This window comes from Perissodus microlepis, chromosome 23 (genome assembly GCF_051167445.1).
Source record: "Perissodus microlepis isolate ML-2025 ecotype Zambia chromosome 23, ASM5116744v1, whole genome shotgun sequence".
NCBI classification, from domain to species: Eukaryota; Metazoa; Chordata; class Actinopteri; order Cichliformes; family Cichlidae; genus Perissodus; species Perissodus microlepis.
In genome coordinates this window covers 16,970,453-16,995,332 of record NC_140482.1, presented here as the reverse complement: position 1 = coordinate 16,995,332, position 24,880 = coordinate 16,970,453, and the positions used below count along the sequence as shown (strand labels likewise).

General features: G+C 40.0%; 1 protein-coding gene across 1 annotated transcript; it reads left to right on the top strand.

Moving 5' to 3' along the window:
• Positions 1 to 5,946: 5,946 nt before the first annotated feature.
• Positions 5,947 to 23,904, top strand: LOC146361115 (neuronal acetylcholine receptor subunit alpha-2-like). The gene is made up of 8 exons (XM_084922000.1): positions 5,947 to 6,244; positions 15,632 to 15,783; positions 15,911 to 15,955; positions 16,053 to 16,162; positions 20,181 to 20,400; positions 22,025 to 22,527; positions 23,060 to 23,423; positions 23,558 to 23,904. The coding sequence occupies exons 1-8, from the start codon at positions 6,184 to 6,186 to the stop codon at positions 23,681 to 23,683; spliced, it is 1,581 nt and encodes a 526-aa protein (XP_084778126.1). The 5' UTR covers positions 5,947 to 6,183; the 3' UTR covers positions 23,684 to 23,904.
• Positions 23,905 to 24,880: the final 976 nt, after the last annotated feature.

Below are 24,880 nucleotides of genomic sequence, written 5' to 3'. Positions count from 1 at the left end.
GGGTTTTATATGATTATTTTCCTCTGTGCTAGTTTATTCTGATTTTGGTATCCTGTGTCCTCCCCTTGTGCCTGGTTTATGTCTCTGAGTTCACGTTTTGGATTTCCTGTTTTATTCTGAAGGTCTGTGTCTGTGGTCATTGTGTTCAGTTTGTATCGTCCAGTCATTATGTGTATTAGAATCAGCTGTGTCTCCCACCTGTATGTCATTTCCTGGTCTCCTTGTGTGTGTATATATAGTGGGTGTCGGTCTGCGTTTGTTGTCGTCTTGTCTGTGTTCCATGGTGTCCTGTTCGTTAGTCTGAGTCTCTCTGCTTTTCACCCCGCTTCATGATGGTTTCAAGTTTGCTCTTTAGTTTTTCCCAGTTTAGGTTCCCTTCAATAATTTCTCATGCTCCGTTGCCTGTTTTTGCCACTGCCACTTTGTAAATAAACATCACACTTCATCAGTCTGCTGCCTGCATTTTGGGTCCTTTTCCTCCAACACCACGCGGCTTGCCTCGGCAGCCGTGACAGTAAATATGATTTTTCTTGCCATTTTTCAAATGGTCTTAAACCTTTGATGGGGACTGTATCTAAATACAGCACTGTGCTGGAAAAGTGTGCCCTCACATTTCTGTATGTTGCTAGAAAAATGAGAGGAAGGTATTGAGATTAATTGAAACATGAGCAAACATACATGGAAATCCAGCATATAAGGTAAAAAAACAAAAAAACAGTTTGTATAATTCTAACGAGCCTGAAAGTCAGTATTTGGTGTGACCACCTTTATTCTTCAGCACAGTCTCTTAGACAGCTGTCTTGTAATTTCTTTAAGTAGTCTTCAGGAATAGTTCTCCAGGCTTTTTGAAGGACATGCAAAGCTCTTCTTTGGATGTTTCTGACTTTTGCTCTGTTCTCTGTCAAATATTTTAAAAATATAAAAGAGGTAGCTTAAGAGGTTTGCACAGCATTGCATATGGTAACAGTGAGAGAATAAAATATTTTTTTCCAACTTAAGTACTACTTAAAATGAGGGCTATGTGCGCTATGTGAAGTCAGTGAAGAATGATATGTTTTAGCACCATGGACAGCTGCAGCATCTCTACTATTCTTTACTGCTTGAAAAACAATAACAAGCTGGAAGGAATAAAGGATCTTTTATACTAAATATTTACATTGCATGTACATTTTTCCTACCTTGAGTTGTATAAAATTGTGATAAAAAATAGGAAATATTTGGTTAAAGCAGCTTTCATACTGAGGAAATGATGAGGAGTTGGAGAGAGCAGAGCAAATGACTGAAAGCTAGTAATTATTGAAGAAATCCTAATGCTGTGATTCCTGCAGGCTACTCTCAGACTGCAAGAAAAAGAGTGAAGATGGGGACATCCAAAACTACATGAAAAATGACAATAACGCCCTAAAGACTTTCAAGATTTTAAATTAAAATTTTCTCTGTTATTGTTACCTGGACATATATTGCTATAATCTCACTCCAAATTAATATTTGAATGGAACAAAATTTCCCTAAACATGAATATGATTTACAGATGGGGCTTTGCCTATCAGCATTACACCTTCAGCAAATTAAAAGTTTTTATTAACTTACTCATGAGATGATTGAAAAAGCCTTGCAGACTTAATATCACATTTTTAGCAGCGACCTGCTAATTAATTCAGAGGGTATGCCTCACAGTCGGAACGATTATGTAACGCAATGATGAAAGATGCAATATCTCCCAAGTTATTACATCTTTAGGTTGCAGAGGTGGGAAATAAATACCATAAATAAATGTCTTCATGTAGTATGAAAAGAAGTAGTGAAAGTGGTTAAACCTGGGCTATAGTTTTCTACTCTGTCCAACATATCCTGTCTGAATCTTTTGAAGTCCAGGTAAGTATAACTGTAACAAACACACAAGACCGGAAAATATTCTGTGGTTACTACTGTAACCCCAGTTCCACCCACAGTGGGTGCTTCACATAGTGAGAGACTGAATGAGGTTTGAAATACAACTCCAAATCTTTATTGAGCTATTCAGTAGTTGCACAATAGGTAGGCAGGCAGCCTGGCAAACGGAGTGGGTAAAGCCCATGAAAAGGAAGATTCTCATCTTGGATGTGCAGCTGGCAAATCTGCAACAACTGTGTGATGCTATCATGCATGTTTCTGTCCTGGCTCCCTTCCCTCACCCGTGAGGGTGCAGATGTTTTCCCCTCCCTCAGCCTAGTTCTACTGGAGATTTCTTCCTGTTAAAAGGGAGTTTTTCCTTCCCACTGTTGCCAAGTGCTTCCTCTCATAGGGTCGTGTGATTTTCAGAGTTTACTATGTAGTTTACTATCAAGTTTCCAGCACCTTGGTAAAGGTGCCACAAAGGATTAAGGCAGTTCTGAAGGCAAACTGGGTCCAAACCAGTACTTGCACGCTATCTCTCGCTAACAAAGTTGCCCATGAGGGCATATACTTTAGAGCCTTTTGGCAGATTTTATTATTGCTCTTGGACAGAGGTAGGCTACAGTGTTTAGTCGGTTGCTAGCTTTATATTTAGCATTTGTTTAGCTAATGCTAAATATGAGGTTAGAAGGTTAAATAAATATAAATCTGTGATGACAGCATAATATAATGCTGCCAGGAAATTGCTTTTTAAGAACCTATTTATGTTGTTACCAACCTTTTAAGCATTTCTTCATCAACATTGGCTGGTGAGCACTACGTCCACACTAGCCCTGATAGATTTGAAAAAGGCGTTTTCGTCTGAAAACGCTCCGCGTCAGCGTTTTCAGTCGTCTTCACAGTTAAAAGTTTCCAGTCCTGCGCATGTGCAAAAGCGAGTGAGAATTAAAGAATTTTAAGGAAAGCTATCTGGAGCATGTACAAACTGATAATAATCTTTTTTAGGGCTGTCAAAATTGAGAGCAATCAAAACAACTGCTATGCAATGCCCTCCGCTATCTTTGTTTAATTGGTCACATGACTAAAATGCATCATTGTTTTACAAAGTCTGCGTTTTCGAGTGTCCACACTGCGACGGGGCAGTTCTGTTTTGAAATGTATGCGTTTTCGAGAGCGTTTTCAAAACGCTCTTGAAATGTATGCGTTTTCGAGAGCGTTTTCAAAACGCTGCGTTTTTCCTTGAGGATAACGCTGTCTCAGTGTGGACGGTAGGCCAAAACGGAGAGAAAACGATACGTTTTCAAATGAAAACGCATTAGTGTGGGCTACGTCCACACGTACATGGGTATTTTTGAAAACTGAGATTTTCCGTTTTCGTTTTTTTAAAAAAAATCCCGTCCAGACATAAACGCAAAAACGAAGGAAAACACTGCTAGGAACTAGTGATGGGATTTCCGGCTCTTTTTAGAGAACCGGCTCTTTCGGTTCGGCTCACTAAAAAGAGCCGGCTCTTTCGGCTCCGAACCGGCTCTTCAGGTTGTTTTGTTTCTTTAATTAATTTATTATTAACAATAATATAAAATTATGCACAAAAGGAATTACTAATGTAAAAAAAAAGTAGTTTTATTTATATATGTTTATATATAAATATATGCGGAGGCCCCTAGAGACAAAACACGTACAAACTCCAAAAAGCACATACAAACTTCAAAACACATTTCTAGCATGAACTGAACTTCCAAAACAGAACTACCTAGATCACTTAAATTACACAATTGAAAGCATGAAAGCATATGTGTATTGTTTGTGTATTTATACACAAGCATTCATATATAGTCAAATAATTAAAAAAAAATTCATTTACCTGTTACTGCCACACACCAAATCCGGTCGTTGGTACTTGCTGGCTTGTGTAGCCACTAGGTAACAAAAGCTCAACACTGCCCCTAACATCCTGGAGCACTCCTGTTGTCTTTTGTACGTGTTTTGAGTTTTTATGTGCTTCTGAGTTTTTACGTGTTTTGGAGTTTGTACGTGTTTTTACGTGTTTTGGAGTTTGTACGTGTTTTGGAGTTTTTACGTGTTTTGGAGTTTTTACGTGTTTTTACGTGTTTTGGAGTTTTTACGTGTTTTGGAGTTTTTACGTGTTTTTGGAGTTTTTACGTGTTTTGGAGTTTGTATGTGTTTTGGAGTTTGTACGTGCTTCAGAGTTCGTACGTGCTTTGTCTATAGGGGCCACCGTAAATATAGTTTTATTTATTCACTCCACATAAAATGTAATAAATAAATCATATAATACAAAAATCAACTAGTCACATTTCAACTTTTAACTATTTAAATTTTCAGCTTTTTCCTTTTACAAATTTAAAGTGAAACAACACAAAACACTGCAAACCACAACACAATTAAATATAAATTATAATATGAAAACAAAAAGAACATGCATATTCTCTGTCAGATGGACCTGCATGAATAAACTTTCTGAATCCTTTATCATCTGCAACTGAAAATAGTTGTGGATGATTACTATACCTTTCTAATGTGACGTTGTTGTCCCTGGCTCTCTTTCTCTGTCTCTCCCTCCCTCTCTGTTCCTGTGCTACTGAATGTAACTACCGCCCCTCCCTCCTGTGAATAGTTGATTTTTGTATTGTATGATTTATTTATTACATTTTATGTGGAGTGAATAAATAAACGTATATTTACAGTGGCCCGTACAGACAAAGCACATACAAACTTCAAATCACGTATGAACTCTGAAGCACGTACAAACTCCAAAACACGTACAAACTCCAAAACATGTAAAAACACGTACAAACTCCAAAACACGTAAAAACTCCAAAACACGTAAAAACTCAGAAGCACATAAAAACTCAAAACACATACAAAAGACAACAGAAGTGCTCCAGGATGTTAGGGGCAGTGTTGAGCTTTTGTTACCTAGTGGCTACACAAGCCAGCAAGTACCAACGACCGGATTTGGTGTGTGGTAATAACAGGTAAATGAACATTTTTTTAAATTATTTGACTATATATGAATGCTTGTGTATAAATACATAAACAATACACATATGCTTTCATGCTTTCAATTGTGTAATTTAAGTGATCTAGGTAGCTTTGTTTTGGAAGTTCAGTTCATGCTAGAAATGTGTTTTGGAGTTTGTATGTGCTTTTTGGAGTTTGTACGTGTTTTGTCTCTAGGGGCCACCGCATATATTTATATATAAACATATATAAATAAAACCACTTTTTTTTGTACATTAGTAATTCCTTTTGTGCATAATTTTATATTATTAAAGAGCCGGCTCTTTTTAATGAGCCGAACCGAAAGAGCCGGTTCTCTAAAAAGAGCCGGAAATCCCATCACTACTAGGAACATGCCAAAGTTGTGGCAATATATTCCTAACCTGTAGAAATGTTGGCCAATCAGAAGTCTAGAAGCCTGGGTGGGAAAGAGTAAACAAAGATGGCGCATAGAAGCAGAGCTGAGTACTATGTGTGGAGGGACAGAAACTGTGTTGTATATGTAAGCATGTAAACAGTACAGAGAGTAAAGTTAACAGTAACCGTATTTTATCTGAGTCCGCCATTGTAGAAATTCATTTCACCGAAACAATAACGTGGCGCACTGTGTGACGTCAAAAAAGGCGCACACCTTTGACCTGCGTTTTTTCTGTTTTCCTCATCCACACCTAAATGCAAAAACACAGTTTTCGAAAATATCCACCCTGGCAGGTGTTTTTAAAAATCTCTGTTTTCAGTGACCGAAAACGCCGTTTACGTGTGGACGAAAGGTGCAAACCCATAGAAAAATCTGCGTTTTCAAAAATACCCGGGTACGTGTGGACGTAGCCTTAACGTGGATTTATAGACCCTACAACCAGAAGTTGTGTGACTTGCTTCTCAAAAGACATACTTTCATATTTCCAGCATCCATTGGGCTTTTTCTTGTTCTTGGTAGTATTTTATTACCATCAGCAGTATTTAGATCAAAATAATTTAATTCAAATTTAGTCAAGATTTGAAATAATTTACTGGGAACTATTAGGGCTGATTAAATTAACCAGATGATACCCCGCCTTCTCATTATTACAGACCTGAGGCAGGATTATTGTGGAGATGTAAGACCGATTAATCAAGTCCAATGGGAGCTTGATACCTCAGCGGTGATGTGCACTGGGAGGCTGTGACTGGGATCCATGCAGCTGTGTGGAGAGGAGTGTGACAGTGTGAAGATGAGCGCTGGGAACCTCGGAGTGAAGCTGAGCTTCGTGTGAACGCCGGTGGGATCCCTTTGTAGCGCTTCAAATGGGGCACAAACGAGACCTGACGCCGCTCTGCTGCTGCTGCTGGATCCTCATCAACTCCGGTAAGAGAGGCGGCGAAAGAGATTGATGGGATTTATATGGTAAAAATCAGCCGTGACTTCCCTATAGGAGCACGTTGAAAAGCACCGAAGCTTTTAGTCATCTCATGGGGATTTCCTGACTTTATAACTTTGTTACCTCCCTTTTACTTAAAGGAATCAGTGACTGTGAGACTTGGGGTACATCTTTTGCTCTCCCGTTTTGACATGATGCATTTATAAAGCGGTGTTGCAAATTAATCGAGTAAGGGAAGGCTGTTAATCATCATATCGCATATTCCTGCAATGTTCTGATAGTGCAAAAGAATATTTGAAACTTTTAGTCCTTTATTGCTGGCTCGTATAGAAGGCCAATAGTCATTTATTCACATTCACATTTATTATTACTATGATTAATGCACTAAAGTAGCATTTTAAAGGTGTTTTATACAATCTGTGTTGGGGCATCTACACAAAGGGCTATGCTGACTTTAAGTAATTTTTTCCATGTAACTGTGCTACACAAGTAAAATGTGAAACATTACATTTAATGGAATTTACTTAATTGCTATACTTTTAAGTGGTACTGTTTAAAAAAACGTTTCTTTTTTTTGGAGTGTATATTCATAATGACTTCATTTAAAAATTAACATCCTGCAGAGTCAGGATTGAGCTTAAATCCCAATTCAGTACACAGCAGACCCAAACAGGACTGCAAAAGTTCAGTTAGTCTCCACTCATTTAGATGTGTATTATGTGTTTTTGACGCTGGCACAGCACAGGAAGCTTTTTGAGGCAAAAAACGATCAGGTCTGTGATGCTGTCACTTTAAAATTATCCAGGTTTTAATGCAAAAATGTGTAAAACAGTGTTCAGTGATCTGTTTTTTGTGCGTGGAGCAGAGCAGGCATTTGTGAGCACTCAAAATTCTGAACACATTTTGCACATTTGTGACAGTTTTCATACCAATTTCTCTCAAAAGGTATCAGCTGGTATCAGTGAAAAACCAAAAACTAACATGCATATATGCACAAACTATCTGGAATTAATGACTGCTTTCAGGGTATTTCAAGAGGGATGGGCGAATGTTTCGCCTGTTGCAAAAGTGGTAATAAGGCATTATTTGTACTCTCCTGTGAAAGGTTTATTTACAATTTAAGACCTCCAGTTGTTAACCCCTCTTCTTCAGTTCTATTGTGCACCTGTAAGTCTTTTTAGGTGCTTAAAATTACACCCTAGTTTCAGAAACTGACGTGGTAGAACAGTGGGGAATTAGTGTGACAGAGCGTTTGGAGGCAGGAGTCGGGGCTAATCGGAAGAGTTTAGGTGAGTAGGAGAAAATAGAAAAAGCTGTTTATCTGGTGCTGGGGCGGAGCTGAGAAACAGCATATAAGCTGCAGCGGGGGTGGGCGAGCTGGCGCACCTGAAATGAAGCATGGAGAGAATAGAAGAGAAGAGGGTGAGAGAGAAAGAGAAGTTCCTGCTAAAGTGGCAGAAGCTGAGGCATGGGAGACAAATTAACCTGAACCCTAGACCCCTTACAGTGAGACAATCCTGTGGCTCTGTTAAACTTCATGCAGTTGAATGACCACTGATCACCTACAGCAAAGGCAACGATTCTGAGAAACCTTAGTTGACAGAAAACTACGCATCTACCTTTTATTTTGGACCATTTGATGGACAAAACTGTCTACGATGCTCAAGTAAATAAGTCCCCAGTTAACAAAACAGGTTAGAAATGTTGGCTTTTTACTCTTAGTAAATTAGGACAGATAAAACCCCTGCTTTGTGGTAGTGACACTGCCCCCATTGGCTGGGCATGAGGAGTCACTGAGTGTGAAAATAATACGAGTCATATGTCACAGGAAGAAGAAATGTTGAGATTACCTGAAGCACTGCCAGTCTCAGAAATGTGCTATACAAATAAAGTAGTATTGTATATGCAGATAGTACTTTATAAAACGTTGAGAACAAATCTGATTTGTTTTTAGACCTTTTAGATGCAGAATTTTAAGAAATCATGCCAAGATGGTAAAATGTTTGTTCCTGAAATAGAAATGGGAAGTATTCTTTTTGTATTTCTCTCATGGTTTTTGTAGTGATCACTTATGATCCTCCATTTAGTGTCTACATTTGGTTAAAATCTGAAAACCTGTCTTTCCAGGCTTTTAATAGACTTTAATTCAGACTCATCTCAATGATTTCCAATTCATGTTAACCCACTGAGTGATTTTCCTGCTGATTAAAGGTCAGTGTTTTCAGTGTTTGACATTTGTGACAAAGTTTTCTCTAATATCCCGGCCACATGGAGACCATGATATTAGATATCCCTACTAGATTCGAAGTGGAGTAGTTTCTCAAAAAAAGAAAAAAGAACAAAAAGAAAGATCGATTGTGATCCTTTAACCCATTCTGATAGGTCCACCAAAAATGTCTGCCAAAAATGTCTGCAGAGCTACTTCAGTGTCCTGAGTAATCGCTGCATCTTTGGCTTAGCCTGTGACATCCATGTAGAGCAGGGCCCTATTCAAGAAAACTGGCTTTAGTAACCCAGACATGAGGAAAACTCTTTTTTTTTTCTAAACAAACTTAAATTGTCAGACCTTACCAAACACAGAGTTCCTTTTTGTGTCCTCCCCTCCTGCTGCACCTGAAGCTGGATATACTCGGAGTTGACAGGATTTAGTTCGCCCATCCAAGTTCCTTATCAACTTTATTGTTTCTGCTTTAGCTGCCAAAAATATAAACCTCATGGGACCGTTTTCTGCCAATATGGCTTCCATTTCATCACCTTTGTCCACTTCTTGGCCGCAGAATATTCATGTCACCATCATCTTTTTGGGCTACGTTTCACCAAAGTTAGTTAGCTTCTCTGTTTTCCCTTTTTCCTCTGATTGTTTGGCCACAGGTTGTCATCAGAAAGTAAAGGAGACCAACATGCTGCCAAAAATGTCTGCAGAGCCAGCAATATTTGTGATTGAGACAGAAAAAACTAAATTATAGATGTTAAAGGAAAAGTTCAACATTTCTTCTAAGCTGGTTGGTGTTACTGTCATGTTAACGCTTTGCAAAAATGGGATTTGAATTCGGCATTTAGTCAGAGGCCTGCAATGTGAAGCAGGATTTGGTCTGTGGAAGAATCCTTCAACGTCTGCACTCTTAGGATGATTTTTTTTAATAGCATTGGAAGTCTGCGTGTTTCCTTAAGTCCTTGACACAACTTTATTCTGTAATTCAGTTTTATTAAATTGCTTAATTTTTATTCAAATGAATGTGGTCCATATTTATTTGTGAAATAAATTAGAACTTTAAGCCTATCGTTCTATTTTTGTTCCAGTACATGAGACTCAAACGGCACGATCACTCAGCATACAGTTTCAGAAGCTTTAAAAAATAAAACTTAAAATTATATAGCTTAAATAACACCGTATATTTTCTTAAAAGCAGAATGTCAAAAAACCCGTAAGGACCTTCTTCTCAAAACACATGGAGGACATCCTGAATATCAAAGTCAAGTAATTTCTCATAACAGGGTTGGGTAAGGCTTCTGCAATTTCCTTCTCTAAGGCCAGATGTTCAATCGTGGTGAGTAATGTTTGACTGTTGGTATGATGTTCTTTTCATGAAATGCTTAGGTTTATGCAGACGTAATGGGACTCAGACCATCCAAATTCGGGTTTTCTGCTTTTTTCTGCAAGATAACTTTTCCCAAAATGTCTTGGGGATCATCAAAGATGTAGTTGGGTAAATGTGGGACGAGACTTGATGAATTTGTTTCATCTGAAACGTGAAAGTGTGACAAATATCAACAAATGAAGAAATCAGGAATTGGGAAAATACTTTTTCTCAGCACTGCAGATGGCTATCCTAACTGAAAGTTATCTCTGTGTACTCTTCTGGTTGTTATTTTTTATTATAAGACCTGTGAGTAAAAACCATCGAGGACTTGTAGTGATTCTAATGATCCAACCGTAAAGTGAAGCACACTTGTTTACAAAGCTGCACACCCAGTGACACGTTTAAAAGGTGCATTTTAATTAGTGCATTTGGTGTGAAAAAGTAACGGATTATAGACTTAACATAATCTTAAGTATTCAGGCAAAAAAGGATCAACTCATCCTTCAGAGAAACTGAAGCTCACTGATAATCCTCCACACAAATGAGCTTAAACCTTAATCGTGTCCTAAATGAGACACAGCAGCCGGGGTCTTTATGCTAAATCCAGGGACACAAACTGCTGCACAATCCAACAACATATCTGTTTGTCCTCCACTGGCACAGCCTTACCTGAGACATCATTTTGCCAGTTATAAATAGCCAATGTAATCAGAAAAACTGGCATCACATTTGCACAGTTTGTGCTGTTGGCTCGCCGTTTCTTGCTCTGGCTAATCCTAAATTGCTCGCTGGTGATGCCAGATGGCTCGCCAGAGTTCAAAGCTGAGACAGAGAGTGATGGAGGGCTTTCTTGATGCAAGCTGAACAGAAAAGCAATATAGTTACCATCGGTGTTCATTTATCCTGCAAGAGAAATCACATCTGATACAAAAAGGTCAAACACTGAGAATTAAAGAGTTTTACTTCAAGCGTGAAAGGACTCCCCCGATGAGTTATGAATGCTGGAAAACCACACTCAGTGTTTTACAATAACTTCAATTATCTCTAATGGTTTGTGCGTAAGATCAAATTAAATCCAAGTGTAGTAGATCACATCCTAATCTTTGAAATTTTATGAACAATAAAATTCAGGTAATAGCTTTTCCCCCAGAGACTGGGTACAGTATCTCTCTCAACTGTAATGATTTTGGTTTAAGCGAAGTATGAGTGAAAATGCAGACTGGTCCTTTAAAAAGGCTGGAGGGGGAGAAAAGTGAGGAGATAAATCAGGAACACCCATGACCCATGGGGGAAGAGGAAGGTCTTCAGAGAGGAGGAACGTGAAGTGAAAGTGCTGAAGAGTGCAGATATTTAAATGTTTCTTTCAGTTTCTACACAGCAAAAGTGCAGTGAACAAGACAGTGATTAAGCCATCAGTGAACAAACTATTTACTGTAAATGAAAAAGTTTTAAAGAGTATAAGAGCTATGAAGAGCTTTTGGTGCTTTCTGGTCGGTGGGACATGTCTGTGGTGCCCATGACCACAACAAACCGAAGTCTTGTGATCTCTGTAGTGCTTGAAACAGCTTACATGGGATTTATGGTCCTGTATGTGTATTTATTTTGCCTCATGTAGAGAGAAACTGCAGCGCAGTGCAGAAGTGCAGCTCTCCAAAGAGCAAAAAATGACGATAGCACTGTGTGCAAATAGAAGGGTAGAGGTCTAAGCCATTATTTCTAGCAGGCTGTAAATGTGTTCTTTTCTGCTGTAACATTGGTAACCAAGGTATGCAGAAGACCATCTCTGAACACACATGAAACCATGAGGCAGCACAAGACCACACCACACTGAGGCTACAGTTCTCATGGGCTCACCAAAACTGGACAATAGAAGATTGGAAAAATATTGCTCAGATGGTAGGGTCAGAATCAGACATACGCAACATAAAAGGATGGCTCCATCGTGCCTTCTATGAACAGTTCCGGCTGGTGGTGGTGTTATAGTGTGGGGGAAATTTTCTTAGCACAATTTGGGCTCCTTAGTACCAACTAAGCATCCTTTAAACACCTATCATCTATCATCTATCGTCCACCTAAATATAATGACTTGTTTATTTCGGAATTTTCAGACTTCTTGACATGTTTTATCACTCACTATGAAAGGATTCTTATAGTGGGGGACTTTAATATTCATCTGTGTTGTGAGGATAAACCCCTGGTCAAAGATTTCTTAAATGTAACTGATTCCTTAAACTTCACACAATTTGTGTCTGGGCCAACACGTATTTGATATTTTAATCCCCAAATCTCCAGCTTCTGAGAGGGGAAAATTGCCCCTCAGATCATCTCGTTATATTAGCCCCGAAGCATTGCTTGGAGTTAAATTACATCTACCTGATGTGTTGGACCCTATTTTTACCCAGGAGTTATGTGTGGACACCTTGACTGCGAATCTTAATAATACACTTCTTGAACTACTGGACTCTGTTGCTCCCATAAGGAAGTTGAAATGTTAAAAAAGGAACCCTATGTCTTGGTTAAATGAGGAGCTCTTGAACTTGAGAAGAAATTGTAGAAAAGCAGAGCGTCACTGGAGATCTTCCAGACTAGACATATTTCTCCAGGCTTGGAAGGACTCATTATCTTCTCTTCAATCAGCGATGTCGACAGCGAAAGCAAATTATTTCTCAGATCTCATCATGAGTCATAAACATAACTCAAAACTCCTTTTCAACACAGTGTCGCAACTTACAGAGAGTAAGTCAACTCTCTGCTGTTCTAATTTGATAGCTCATGACTTTCTTACGTTTTTCAGAGACAGGGCTGAAACACTTAGAAATCATATTACTCCCTCCTCAAGCAGTTCATTAGACTACTCAGCTGCTTTGCCTGTTGGTGCTGATAAACTGTTCCGTGACTTCAAGGTTATTTCTCTGTCTGGATTAACTAAGGTTGTAAAAGCAGCTCGATGTACAACCTGTTCTTTGGATCCTCTACCAGCCTGGGTTATAAAGGAACTGTGGTCAGTATTAGGACCCTACATTCTGTTTCTTTTAAATACTTCATTGACGACCGGAGTCTTTTCTGAATGTTTTAAATCAGCTGTGGTAGTGCCGATCTTGAAAAAGCCTGGACTGGATGTTGACATGGTCGCAAACTATAGACCCATCTCACATCTGTCTTTTTTTATCTAAAATCTTTGAAAAAGTGGTTTTTAAGCAGCTCACTGAGCATTTGTCAACAAGCAATCTGTTTGAACCATTTCAGTCTGCTTTTAGACCAAATCACTCCACAGAAACAGCTTTAGTCAAAGTGGTAAATGATCTGCTGGTAAATGCAGACAATGATTGCACTTCAGTTTTATTACTGCTGGATCTAAGTGCTGCGGTTGACACTGTGGACCACTCCATTTTATTGGATAGCCTTGAACATTTTATTGGAATTACAGGAAATGTTTTATCATGGCTGAGATCTTACCTGCTTGGGAGGTCTCAGACTGTTAGTTTTAAAAATGGTAAATGGTAAATGGCCTGCATTTGTATAGCACTTTACTCAGTCCCTAAGGACCCCAAAGCGCTTTACACTACATTCAGTCATTCACCCATTCACACACACATTCACACACTGGCAATGGCAAGCTACATTGTAGCCACAGCTGCCCTGGGGCGCACTGACAGAGACTTGTGCAGTGAGGCATGGGGTCCTTCAGGGCTCCTTACTTGGACCATTGCTGTTTTCTATGTACCTGCTGCCTCTTGGTGTTCTTTTACGTTCTTTTAATGTAACCTTTCATTGTTACGCTGATAACCTGCCGCTTTATGTTCCTTTAACCACTGGAAATTGTGCTGAAGTCTCTAAACTAGAATATTGTTTATGTGCAATTAAGGGCTGGTTATCGGATAATTTCTTGCTCCTAAATACTGATAAGGCAGAGTTGATGGTCATTGGGCCACACAAATTTCAGCACTTGTCCCAAAATTTCATCTTGAAAATTGATGACAGTGTCATAAATTGCAGGAACAAGGTAAAAAACTTGGGTGTGTGGTTCGACATGGTGCTCTCCTTTGAAACTCATGTAAAAGAGATAACAAAATCCGCCTTTTATCATTTGAGGAACATAGCCAGAATCAGACAAGTTTTGTCAAGCGACACTGCAGAGATTCTTGTCCATGCATTTGTGTCTTCCCGTATTGATTATTGCAATGCTCTTCTTTCTGGCCTACCAAAGAAAAGTTTTAGAGGTCTACAGATGATGCAAAATTCAGCTGCTCGCATTTTAACAAGAACTGGGAAATTTGAGCACATTACCCCTGTTCTGAGATCTCTGCATTGGCTACCTTGTCAGGTTCGAGCAGATTTTAAGGTCCTGCTGCTCACCTACAAGGCTTTAAACGGATTGGCACCTACATACCTCTCCAACCTTTTACACCTTTATGTTCCATCTCGTGCTCTACGATCTCAGGACTCTGGCCTTCTAAAAGTTCCTAGAGCCAGAAAAAAGACAATTGGAGAGCGTGCTTTTTCTTTTCGTGCCCCATTTCTGTAGAACAACCTCCCTCAAGATATTCGGCAGGCATGCTCTGTGGAGGTTTTTAAAACTAAGTCGAAGACACATTTGTTCACCCTATCCTACATGTCTTAATTCTATGGCTGTTAGTTTTTAATTTTTTATTGTTTTTAATTTGTATTGTGTCTTTTACCTGTATTGCTATGTGTCGCTTTCATTTTATTTGTCTCTTTAATTGTACTGCACTTTGTTTGAAAGCGCTTTATAAATAAAGTTATTATTATTATTATTATTAACAGGAGACAGCTCTGCAGCAGCTGTGTGATCGTATTGTGTCAATATGAACCAAAATCTCTGAGGAAACTTTCCAGCTCCTTGTTCACATTTTCCTCATAGAATATAAAGTTTACTTGCACTCGCTAATGTTATGATGCATATAAGCATTATGAGATCTGCATTACATAGAAAATAATAACTTATTATATGTTTTTATGTGAAAGAAGGAAATAGGACAAAGTGAATGACCTACAATTAGAGGATTCTGGTGTGAGGGGTCATTTTTTTGTCTTTGCTTAATTTTTTTTGCAGAATTGCACATATGGTTGAAAAGTCTTGAATGCTTTGTGTTCATTTACTTTTTAGAGTTTCTAATAAATTGCTTGCACCTGACCTGACAACGCTGTACAGTCTTGAGCATAAACCCTGTTTTGATATGTTATCGTGAAATCAGAGGTTCTGAATTTAGTTTGAAAACCAGCTTTTGGGTTCAGAGTTTTGAGAAAAGGACATAAACTTTCCAGAAATGTGTCTTAGATTTTGAAAAGTGAAAATCAGATTCTCTCTAAATAAAAAGCACGAGGGACACCAAGTTCTTCAAAGTAGGAAAATATGTCACAAAATCTTTAACTGGTCTTTTATTGACAGGAATAGTTATTGAAGCAAGTGGGTGTTCACCCACTCCGGACCAGGTTATGTGTGCAGCATATGCTACCATGGTTATATACACTGATTTTCATCAAGGATCACCTCTGAAGTTACTCAAAGCCCACTTTCTGGCAGAGGCCTCTATGTGTGTGTGATTGACTTTTGCCTGTATAAATGTGTTTTAGTGAGTGAGAGCTTCCTTAGAGATTTGCAAGAAGGTAAAATGAGACCTGCAAAATGCATCAAACTGGATGAAAACTATTTAAGGTTTCATGATATGAGCGACTGATTACATAAGATAGATCAGACAAAGGAAGCACTTTTAAACTACTGCAGGATGATAGTCTGAACCCGTCGCTGATCTGTCTCTGCCTCTCCGTCAGTGCTCTCTGAGGACTGGGATCGTGTTCACACTGAGGACGAGCTCTTCAGGAGTTTGTTTAGAGGCTACAGCAAGTGGACTCGACCGGCGAAGAACGTCACAGACGTGGTCATCGTCAAGTTTGGCCTGTCCATCGCCCAGCTTATAGATGTGGTAGGATATTTAACCATACCTTCAAAACTTTAAAAACTATTCCCCCTTTCTGTTTTGTGCCGTTGCACCTACTAGGGCGTTAGATGCATGGCTCACTCGCTGTGTCCACTTCATTTACAAAACACAGGATGAGAAAAATCAGATGATGACAACCAACGTGTGGCTGAAACAGGTGGGTGAAAACAAAAACTGGGTCTGAATGTTAATTAAATGTAATTTAAATGTGTTTTGTGTCCTAAAATGACATAAAAATGTGTATTCATTGAAAGGAATGGACGGATTACAAGCTGCAGTGGAGTCCTTCTGACTTCAACAATGTGACGTCCATCAGAGTCCCTTCTGAGCTCATCTGGGTGCCCGACATTGTGCTGTACAACAAGTAAAAACCACACGCATGATTCACGAGTCCACCCTCCTCCTCATCCTCCTTCATCCTTTCAAACTCATCTTAAAATTCACTGAGAGTAGAGAAGCAATGACATCAGTCTATCCCAGGAGGCCTGTACTGTGAAGCAGGATATGGGGGCTTAGCGAGGTAACCCCAGGTTAAACCCAGGGCTTTCAGCGTTATAGTGGTGCTCTTTACATCTTACCAGTAACTGGTAACTTGTGCTGCACGCCTAACCTTCTTAGGCACAAGTTATGTTTGAAATAAGAGGCTTGCAAGTGCAAAACCACCTTCTACTGACCGGTAAGTTCTCTGGAGGACAGCACGTCTATTCCTTAAAGAGTCCTCTAACCTCAATGAGCAGATAACAGAGTAAACATTTTGAGAGGCAGCCTATGATCCTAAAAAATCCAAATACAGTTTTCCCCCCTCATTTCTTTATATTCTATTGGGAAAACAGAGTACTGAGCAACACATAAATACTTAAATATTTTTCACTAATAACAAATAGTATTTCTGCTTCTGGTGCCTAAATAATTATAGTTACAGCTTTCTTGTTATTTCTTTAAGTAGTCTTCAGGAATAGTTCTCCAGGCTTCTTGAAGGACATTCAAAGCTCTTCTTTGGATGTTTCTTCCTTTTGTTTTGTTCTCTGTCAACATGATCCCACAATGCTTCAATAATGTTGAGGTCCGGGCTCTGAGGAGGCCAATCCATGACTGATAGTGTTCCACTGTGTCTTTTTCTATCCAGGTATGATTTTGCTGCACTGGCAGTGTGTTTGGGATCATTATCATGCTGAAAATGAAAAATGTTATCAGTTAAACATTTTCCAGGTGGTATTATGTGGTAGATCAAAGTCTGAAGGTACTTTTCTGAGTTCATAATTCATTCATTTTGACAAGGTCCCCAACACCACTGGCTGAAATGCAGCCTGAAACCATGACAGAGCCTCCACTGTGTTTTAGAGATGCCTGTAGACCTCTCTTGTTGTACCTCTCTCCTGACCTTCTATGTACAGGGAGTGCAGAATTATTAGGCAAATGAGTATTTTGTCCACATCATCCTCTTCATGCATGTTGTCTTACTCCAAGCTGTATAGGCTCGAAAGCCTACTACCAATTAAGCATATTAGGTGATGTGCATCCCTGTAATGAGAAGGGGTGTGGTCTAATGACATCAACACCCTATATCAGGTGTGCATAATTATTAGGCAACTTCCTTTCCTTTGGCAAAATGGGTCAAAAGAAGGACTTGACAGGCTCAGAAAAGTCAAAAATAGTGAGATATCTTGCAGAGGGATGCAGCAGTCTCAAAATTGCAAAGCTTCTGAAGCGTGATCATCAAACAATCAAGCGTTTCATTCAAAATAGTCAACAGGGTCGCAAGAAGCGTGTGGAAAAACCAAGGCGCAAAATAACTGCCCATGAACTGAGAAAAGTCAAGCGTGCAGCTGCCAAGATGCCACTTGCCACCAGTTTGGCCATATTTCAGAGCTGCAACATCACTGGAGTGCCCAAAAGCACAAGGTGTGCAATACTCAGAGACATGGCCAAGGTAAGAAAGGCTGAAAGACGACCACCACTGAACAAGACACACAAGCTGAAACGTCAAGACTGGGCCAAGAAATATCTCAAGACTGATTTTTCTAAGGTTTTATGGACTGATGAAATGAGAGTGAGTCTTGATGGGCCAGATGGATGGGCCCGTGGCTGGATTGGTAAATGGCAGAGAGCTCCAGTCCGACTCAGACGCCAGCAAGGTGGAGGTGGAGTACTGGTTTGGGCTGGTATCATCAAAGATGAGCTTGTGGGGCCTTTTCGGGTTGAGGATGGAGTCAAGCTCAACTCCCAGTCCTACTGCCAGTTTCTGGAAGACACCTTCTGCAAGCAGTGGTACAGGAAGAAGTCTGCATCCTTCAAGAAAAACATGATTTTCATGCAGGACAATGCTCCATCACACGCGTCCAAGTACTCCACAGCGTGGCTGGCAAGAAAGGGTATAAAAGAAGAAAAACTAATGACATGGCCACCTTGTTCACCTGATCTGAACCCCATTGAGAACCTGTGGTCCATCATCAAATGTGAGATTTACAAGGAGGGAAAACAGTACACCTCTCTGAACAGTGTCTGGGAGGCTGTGGTTGCTGCTGCACGTAATGTTGATGGTGAACAGATCAAAACACTGACAGAATCCATGGATGGCAGGCTTTTGAGTGTCCTTGCAAAGAAAGGTGGCTATATTGGTCGCTGATTTGTTTTTGTTTTGTTTTTGAATGTCAGAAATGTATATTTGTGAATGTGGAGATGTTATATTGGTTTCACTGGTAAAAATAAATAATTGAAATGGGCATATATTTGTTTTTTGTTAAGTTGCCTAATAATTATGCACAGTAATAGTCACCTGCACACACAGATATCCCCCTAAAATAGCTAAAACTAAAAACAAACTACAAACTACTTCCAAAAACATTCAGCTTTGATATTAATGAGTTTTTTGGGTTCATTGAGAACATGGTTGTTGTTCAATAATAAAATTATTCCTCAAAAATACAACTTGCCTAATAATTCTGCACTCCCTGTATGTATATACTGATGATGAACCAAAGCAGAACCAAACATTTCAAATTCATCACTCCTGAAGACCGTTTGCCACAGTTCTTGTTTAATTTTCATACCTCAGCGTTTTCTCCCTGCTTTCCTTCATTAAGAATGGCTTCTGACAGCCACACTTCCACCGAGACCATTTCTGATGAGGATTTAGTGAACAGTAGATGGATCAGTTGAAGGCCCTGGTGCATCTCTCAGGTCCTGTGTCAGGTCTTTGCTGGATTTTTTTTTTCTGTTACTTACAGACATGACTTTCAGATAGTGTTCATCTGCTGAAAATATGTCTGTATTGTATTTTTCGGGTCAACTAAAGAAATGGATGTGTTTTTGTGACAGGCTGTTAGTAGCAAAGTGCCTAAAGATTTAGTACAGCCCATAATCTTAATTTAGGACATTTTTTATATATAAAAACATATTCCCTCTGTGCAACGCACCAACATCATAAGAAACAGACTGAAGGTTTAAAACAAATAAATGAATTACATGCTCTGTGCCACTTCTCAGCCATGCGGATTATTTGTTTTCGTTGTTATGATTTGTGGGATGGTATTATCTCCTTTAACAACAGGTGTTCCAGATTATCCTCTCCTAAAGATAATAAAGGAAGAACTGAAGCATTGTCCTTCGTATTTACAGAGGTCGACCTGTTCTTACGATGCTTCCCATGCAGATATTTCAGGATCATTTCACTCAGTTTGAACCTTCCTGAAAAACTTGACTATTCAGCTACAACCCTTGAGTTTTCAACCACCGTCATGTGACCCCTATCCAAAGAGCAAATGAAGCCAGATAAAGATCTCTATAAACCCTGGAAAAAACATCTGGGGGTAAATAAGGATTATTAACTATTATTTTATTTGGATTTAAAATATTGAGTCACGCTCACAGCAGATGCTCAAGGACACACATACTGTTCCTGAACAGAGACGACTTTCTGTAGGTGGACCTGGAAATTATCTGTAGTGATCAATTAGCTGCTTGATCCATAACACGGTCCTCCTTCATTGAAGAGCGAAAGAGGAGTTGAGGTCACTTACATGGAGACAAACAGCTCGATGGTATTTTCTGCATTTTCCTGCATATCAATTGGCGATGCATGCAAATTATGCTGTTGAATAAATGACCCTGATTCTGTTGCGGATGCACAGCGATGTTGCATCACACAGTTTTAGTTGAGTTTCCAGCCCTCGGGGCTTGGGGGAGTATTAAAATTGGTCTGGATGGAGATGAAACTCTCTCCGCTTTCAGTGAAAATGAGCTTGCATCGGTGTCATTTACATTCAGCTATCAATTATTAAGCATAGCTCGTGTAAACGGGCATAGCTCCAGGTTTATTGATTCACCTTCTGAGTTTAAAAACTAATGAAATTAAAACTTTTTACCCTCTTTTCTTGTTAAAGTGCTGACGGGGAGTTCGCTGTCACCCACATGACCAAGGCACAGCTGTTTTACACCGGTCGTGTCCGCTGGGTACCGCCCGCCATCTACAAGTCCTCCTGCTCCATCGACGTCACCTTCTTCCCCTTTGATCAGCAGAGCTGCAAGATGAAGTTCGGATCCTGGACGTATGACCGCGCCAAGATCGACCTGGAGCCCTTTGAGAACACCGTGGACCTGAAGGTGGGAACACGTGGGTGGAGGTTGCTCTGCTTCCCCTCCCCCTCCACATTCCTCCCTCATACTCTCTTATGATTTCCTTCCTAACACCTCCTGCACCTCTTTACCTCCTCTTATCGGCTCTTCACATGTGTTTTGTTTTACAGAAGAATGCCCGCCAAACTCTCAGGCTGCTCACATTTTAATTAACAAAGTATTTCCCAGCGTCATGTTTCACTGCAATAACAGGTTCTGGAAAAATTCACAGAATAGTTTTGTAAGAGAAAGAAAAAACCCAAATCCTGGGGAGATTTCTGAGTTGTAAAATGTAGCAGGTTTCTTTAACTCTTTACCCCTTGGACACCTACTAGGACAGGGGTGGCCAACTCCAGGCCTCGAGAGCCAGTGTCCTGCAGGTTTTAGATGTCACCCCGGGTCAGCACACCTGAATCAAATGATTAGTTCATTACCAGACTTCTGGAGAACTTCAAGAAATGTTGAGGAGGTCATTTAGACATTTCAATCAGCTGTGTTGGATCAAGGACACATCTAAAACCTGCAGGACATCGGCTCTCGAGGCCTGGAGTTGGCCACCCCTATAATAGGAGGAACCCTTGAAGCTCTTTTCTGAACTTGGATTGAAAACATGGAAACTATTATAATGGTCTGCAAACTACATCTTAACTGATATACTGAGGTGTTAAAAGGTGTCATTATGGCTACAGGGGAGGTCATGAAATGTTGTCTTTATAGGGGAAAGAGTTAATATGGTGTGATTTTGAAGCACAGAATGCAGAAGTAAGTTTGTTTCTTCAATTTGACTCCACATGTCTGCATTTGAGATCTCTATCCTGCAACACTTGGAGAGTACGCTGTAACAAAAGACAGCACTATTTATACAGACAGATACACAAAGGGGTAATCAGGGGCATGAGGCACAGAGGGGAAAACGAGGAACAGGTAACATGAATGTGACAAGGAAAGTAAAACTAACTGCAACACACAGGAGACAAATGACTACCAAAATAAAAGAGGAAAGAACAATAAACAATAATCGTTGTGGGGGATTATTCTCTCCAGTATCTTCATGACATGCAAGGTCAGAGCAGCTGGCCTGTGGTCGTTGGAAGTAGTTGGATGAGATGTTTTTGTGGACAGGGACAAGACAGAATGTCCTTTAGAGAGTCAGGACCTTATGCAGTTTAAAACTCTGGTTGCAGATGAGACACAGCTGAGCAGCACAACTTTGGGGCTGATGCCATCAGGACCAGCCGCTCTGCCAGAGTAGAGTCAAGACAACTCTTTCCTGATTTTTTCAGTTGAGAGGGACATGGAGGTGCAAGCTGTAGGTGCAAAGACAAGGGAAGGGGACAATGTTGATGAGATGAACTGTATGCTGGGGAAGGATGACCAGCAGGGGGAGGTGTGTCAAGCCAAGTGAAGTTTAAGTTGTTGGTACTCTTCACATTCCACTCCAGCACTAAGTCCCTGCTTTGTTTGCGTCCTGTGAAGATTCTCAGTCCAACCCCTCCTTGTTGTTATTCTTTTATTTCTTGGCTTTCTCCTGTAACAGGCTTCCCCCCTGCTGCTTTAACTGTAAACTCCCTCTGCACGATGTCAGTGTGGCTAAAAAGAGTCTGACTTTTAGGGCTACTGGGAGAGTGGAGAATGGGCAATCGTCAACGCTGTAGGAACCTACAATACCAAGAAATACGACTGCTGTCACGAGATCTACCCCGACATCACTTACTACTTCGTGATCCGCCGCCTGCCGTTGTTCTACACCATCAACCTCATCATCCCCTGCCTGCTCATCTCCTGCCTGACCGTCCTGGTCTTCTACCTGCCATCAGACTGCGGCGAGAAGATCACGCTGTGCATCTCCGTGCTGCTGTCGCTCACTGTCTTCCTGCTGCTCATCACCGAGATCATCCCATCCACATCGCTAGTCATCCCGCTGATTGGGGAGTACCTGCTCTTCACTATGATCTTTGTCACGCTGTCAATCATCATCACCGTGTTTGTTTTGAATGTGCACCACCGATCATCAGAGACTCACACCATGCCCCGGTGGGTTCGGAGGCTTTTCCTGTCTGTGGTGCCGCGCTGGCTCTGCATGAAGCGCCCGCATCATGGACTCAGGCCTGCAAGGTGAGAAAGCCTCTATGACCATTAGAGGCACTGCAGGTTTTTACATGGTCATAAATAGCTTAGTGTAGTTGACTTCTATGTGGTCAAATGTGTATGAGTTGAAGTTTAGGATTGGCTAATTCAATCCAATTAATTAGCTCTCGACTGAGTTAGTGCGGTAATCCACACAGGAAACCACAAAATCTCTGCACAGGTTTATTGTTTTCATTATATGCTTGAACCATTTGGCTGATTTTAATACATATTGCAGAGAGATAACTTAGCAGCCCCACCATACATTCACAGCCTCCAAACTCTTCTTCTTTTTGTTGTTTAATTGTGGTTGGCAGACAGCTTCTAGGCATTTTACCACCACCTATTGGCAGTAGAAGTATATTGATAATTTGAGGTAGTGGTAAAAATAAGGGAAATATATAATTTAAGGTGACAGATAGTTGTAATCATTAGTTTTTCTGTTTTATATTTTCACAATGTTTTGCTTGTCGTTACAATGTCATTGTAATTTTTCTACAAACCCATCTACCTTTCTTAGGCAACACCACCTGAGCGATAAACTCCTCCCTCTCCGGACTCCGGGCCCCTCCCACAGCATCTGGATCACTCAGGAGTCTGATGTGGATGCTGGAGATGAAATTAACCACTGGGACTTTCATGGTTACTCAAACATGGAGCATTTGGAGAGGTTTGGGTCCCCATCTTGTCTTTCTGCTCGGTCTCTGGGCTATACACTCCTACCACAGACACGGTCCACTGTCAGCTTAGAGTGGGATACCCCTGTGGAGTGTGGTTCGACCCAGAACCAGTGGGACTCTTCTTTGTCTCCTGCTGTCATATCCGCCCTGGAGGGAGTAACGTACATCGCTGAACACCTTAGAGCAGAAGATGCAGACTTTTCGGCAAGTATTGGATTTTTTTGGTTATAGATTTGCGGTCAAAAGTTTGCATCAGGGGTGTCAAACATAAGACAGCCTGGGTTTTATATATTTCTCCAAGTTTACTGGCTCATTTTTGGTTTTATGTCTTCTCTCAGGTGAAGGAGGACTGGAAGTATGTGGCCATGGTCGTAGACCAGATCTTCCTGTGGATGTTCATCATAGTGTGTCTGCTGGGGACCGTTGGACTCTTTCTGCCTCCGTGGCTCTCTGGGATGATTTAAAACCAAGACTAGATGTTAAAAACACTAATATATTATATACAAAAGTGGAAGAGCATGGTTAACTTTTAAATTTGTTGCAACAGACGAGTCTAGGAAACTTATTTCATTGAGGACAAAAAGTACAAAAATTAATAATAAAGAGAAATTAATTATTAATGCAAATATTTATAAAATGAAATGTCCTTGATGTATAAAATGGAATATACTGATGTTAATTAATAATAAATATTATAATCTGCTTTATTTGCTTGTGTCTTATTTATTCTCCATTGTATCTGTAATTTTCTTCACTCTCACATCTGCGTATGTGGTTCTGTTTGTCTGTCTGTCTGGTTGTTTACAGTTTTTCAATTTTGTGTGATGGTAGATAACAAAAACAACTTGAGCTAAATTACATTTTAGTGAAATCTGGTGAAAGTCACACTGAATGTGAAAATCAGTAAAAACATTATATTACCCACAATTTTTTTTTGTTGATCGTCTTCAAACTTCACAATAATATACTCAGTGTTGGGAAAGTTAGTTTTAAAATGTATTCCACTACAGAATACATGCCTCAAAAATTATTTTGTAACGTGTTACGTTACTCAATGAGAGTAATGTATTCTGAATATTTTGGATTATTACTATATTATCATGCTTTTTACAACTACATGAATGTACTATTGCTGTGTGATTTATTACTATTACTGAAGGTTAATCGCCATACCAATAGCAACTAGATTTTAAAATCTGAATATAAAATGAGTGACAGTAGGGTGGACATTATATTCATCCATCTCTCTGTGCCGGGCTGTTGTGTCAGTATGGTATAAAATCACAGCGATCACTCAGTAGCACTTACACCCACAACAATGAAACGCTTTAAAAGACATGATCACAGAACCTCCGTTGTACCCCGTCACCCCATCACAAACCGTTCCACTGATAACGCTGTATCCACTGCTCTTCGATTAACCCTGGAAGACCTGGAGAAGGAAAATGCACAGGTCTGAAAGGTCTTTGTTGACTTCAGCTCAGCCTTCAACACGATAATCCCTCAGCATCTGATCACCAAACTAGGCCGAGTTGGACTGAATCACCCCCCTGGAAAAATGGACACTGGTCTTTCAGACGGATAGACCTCAATTTGAGCAGAGAGGACATAAGAAATCAAGCACCATTTCATTATGTACAGGCTCTACAAAGGGGCATGTC

Excerpts from the sequence above, each read along its gene's own strand:
- LOC146361115 (XM_084922000.1), top strand. The coding sequence starts at position 6,184 with ATGGGGCACAAACGAGACCTGACGCCGCTCTGCTGCTGCTGCTGGATC. Across the intron at positions 16,163-20,180 it reads GACATTGTGCTGTACAACAA|TGCTGACGGGGAGTTCGCTG; the intron begins GTAAAAACCACA and ends TTCTTGTTAAAG. Across the intron at positions 22,528-23,059 it reads CATGGACTCAGGCCTGCAAG|GCAACACCACCTGAGCGATA; the intron begins GTGAGAAAGCCT and ends TACCTTTCTTAG.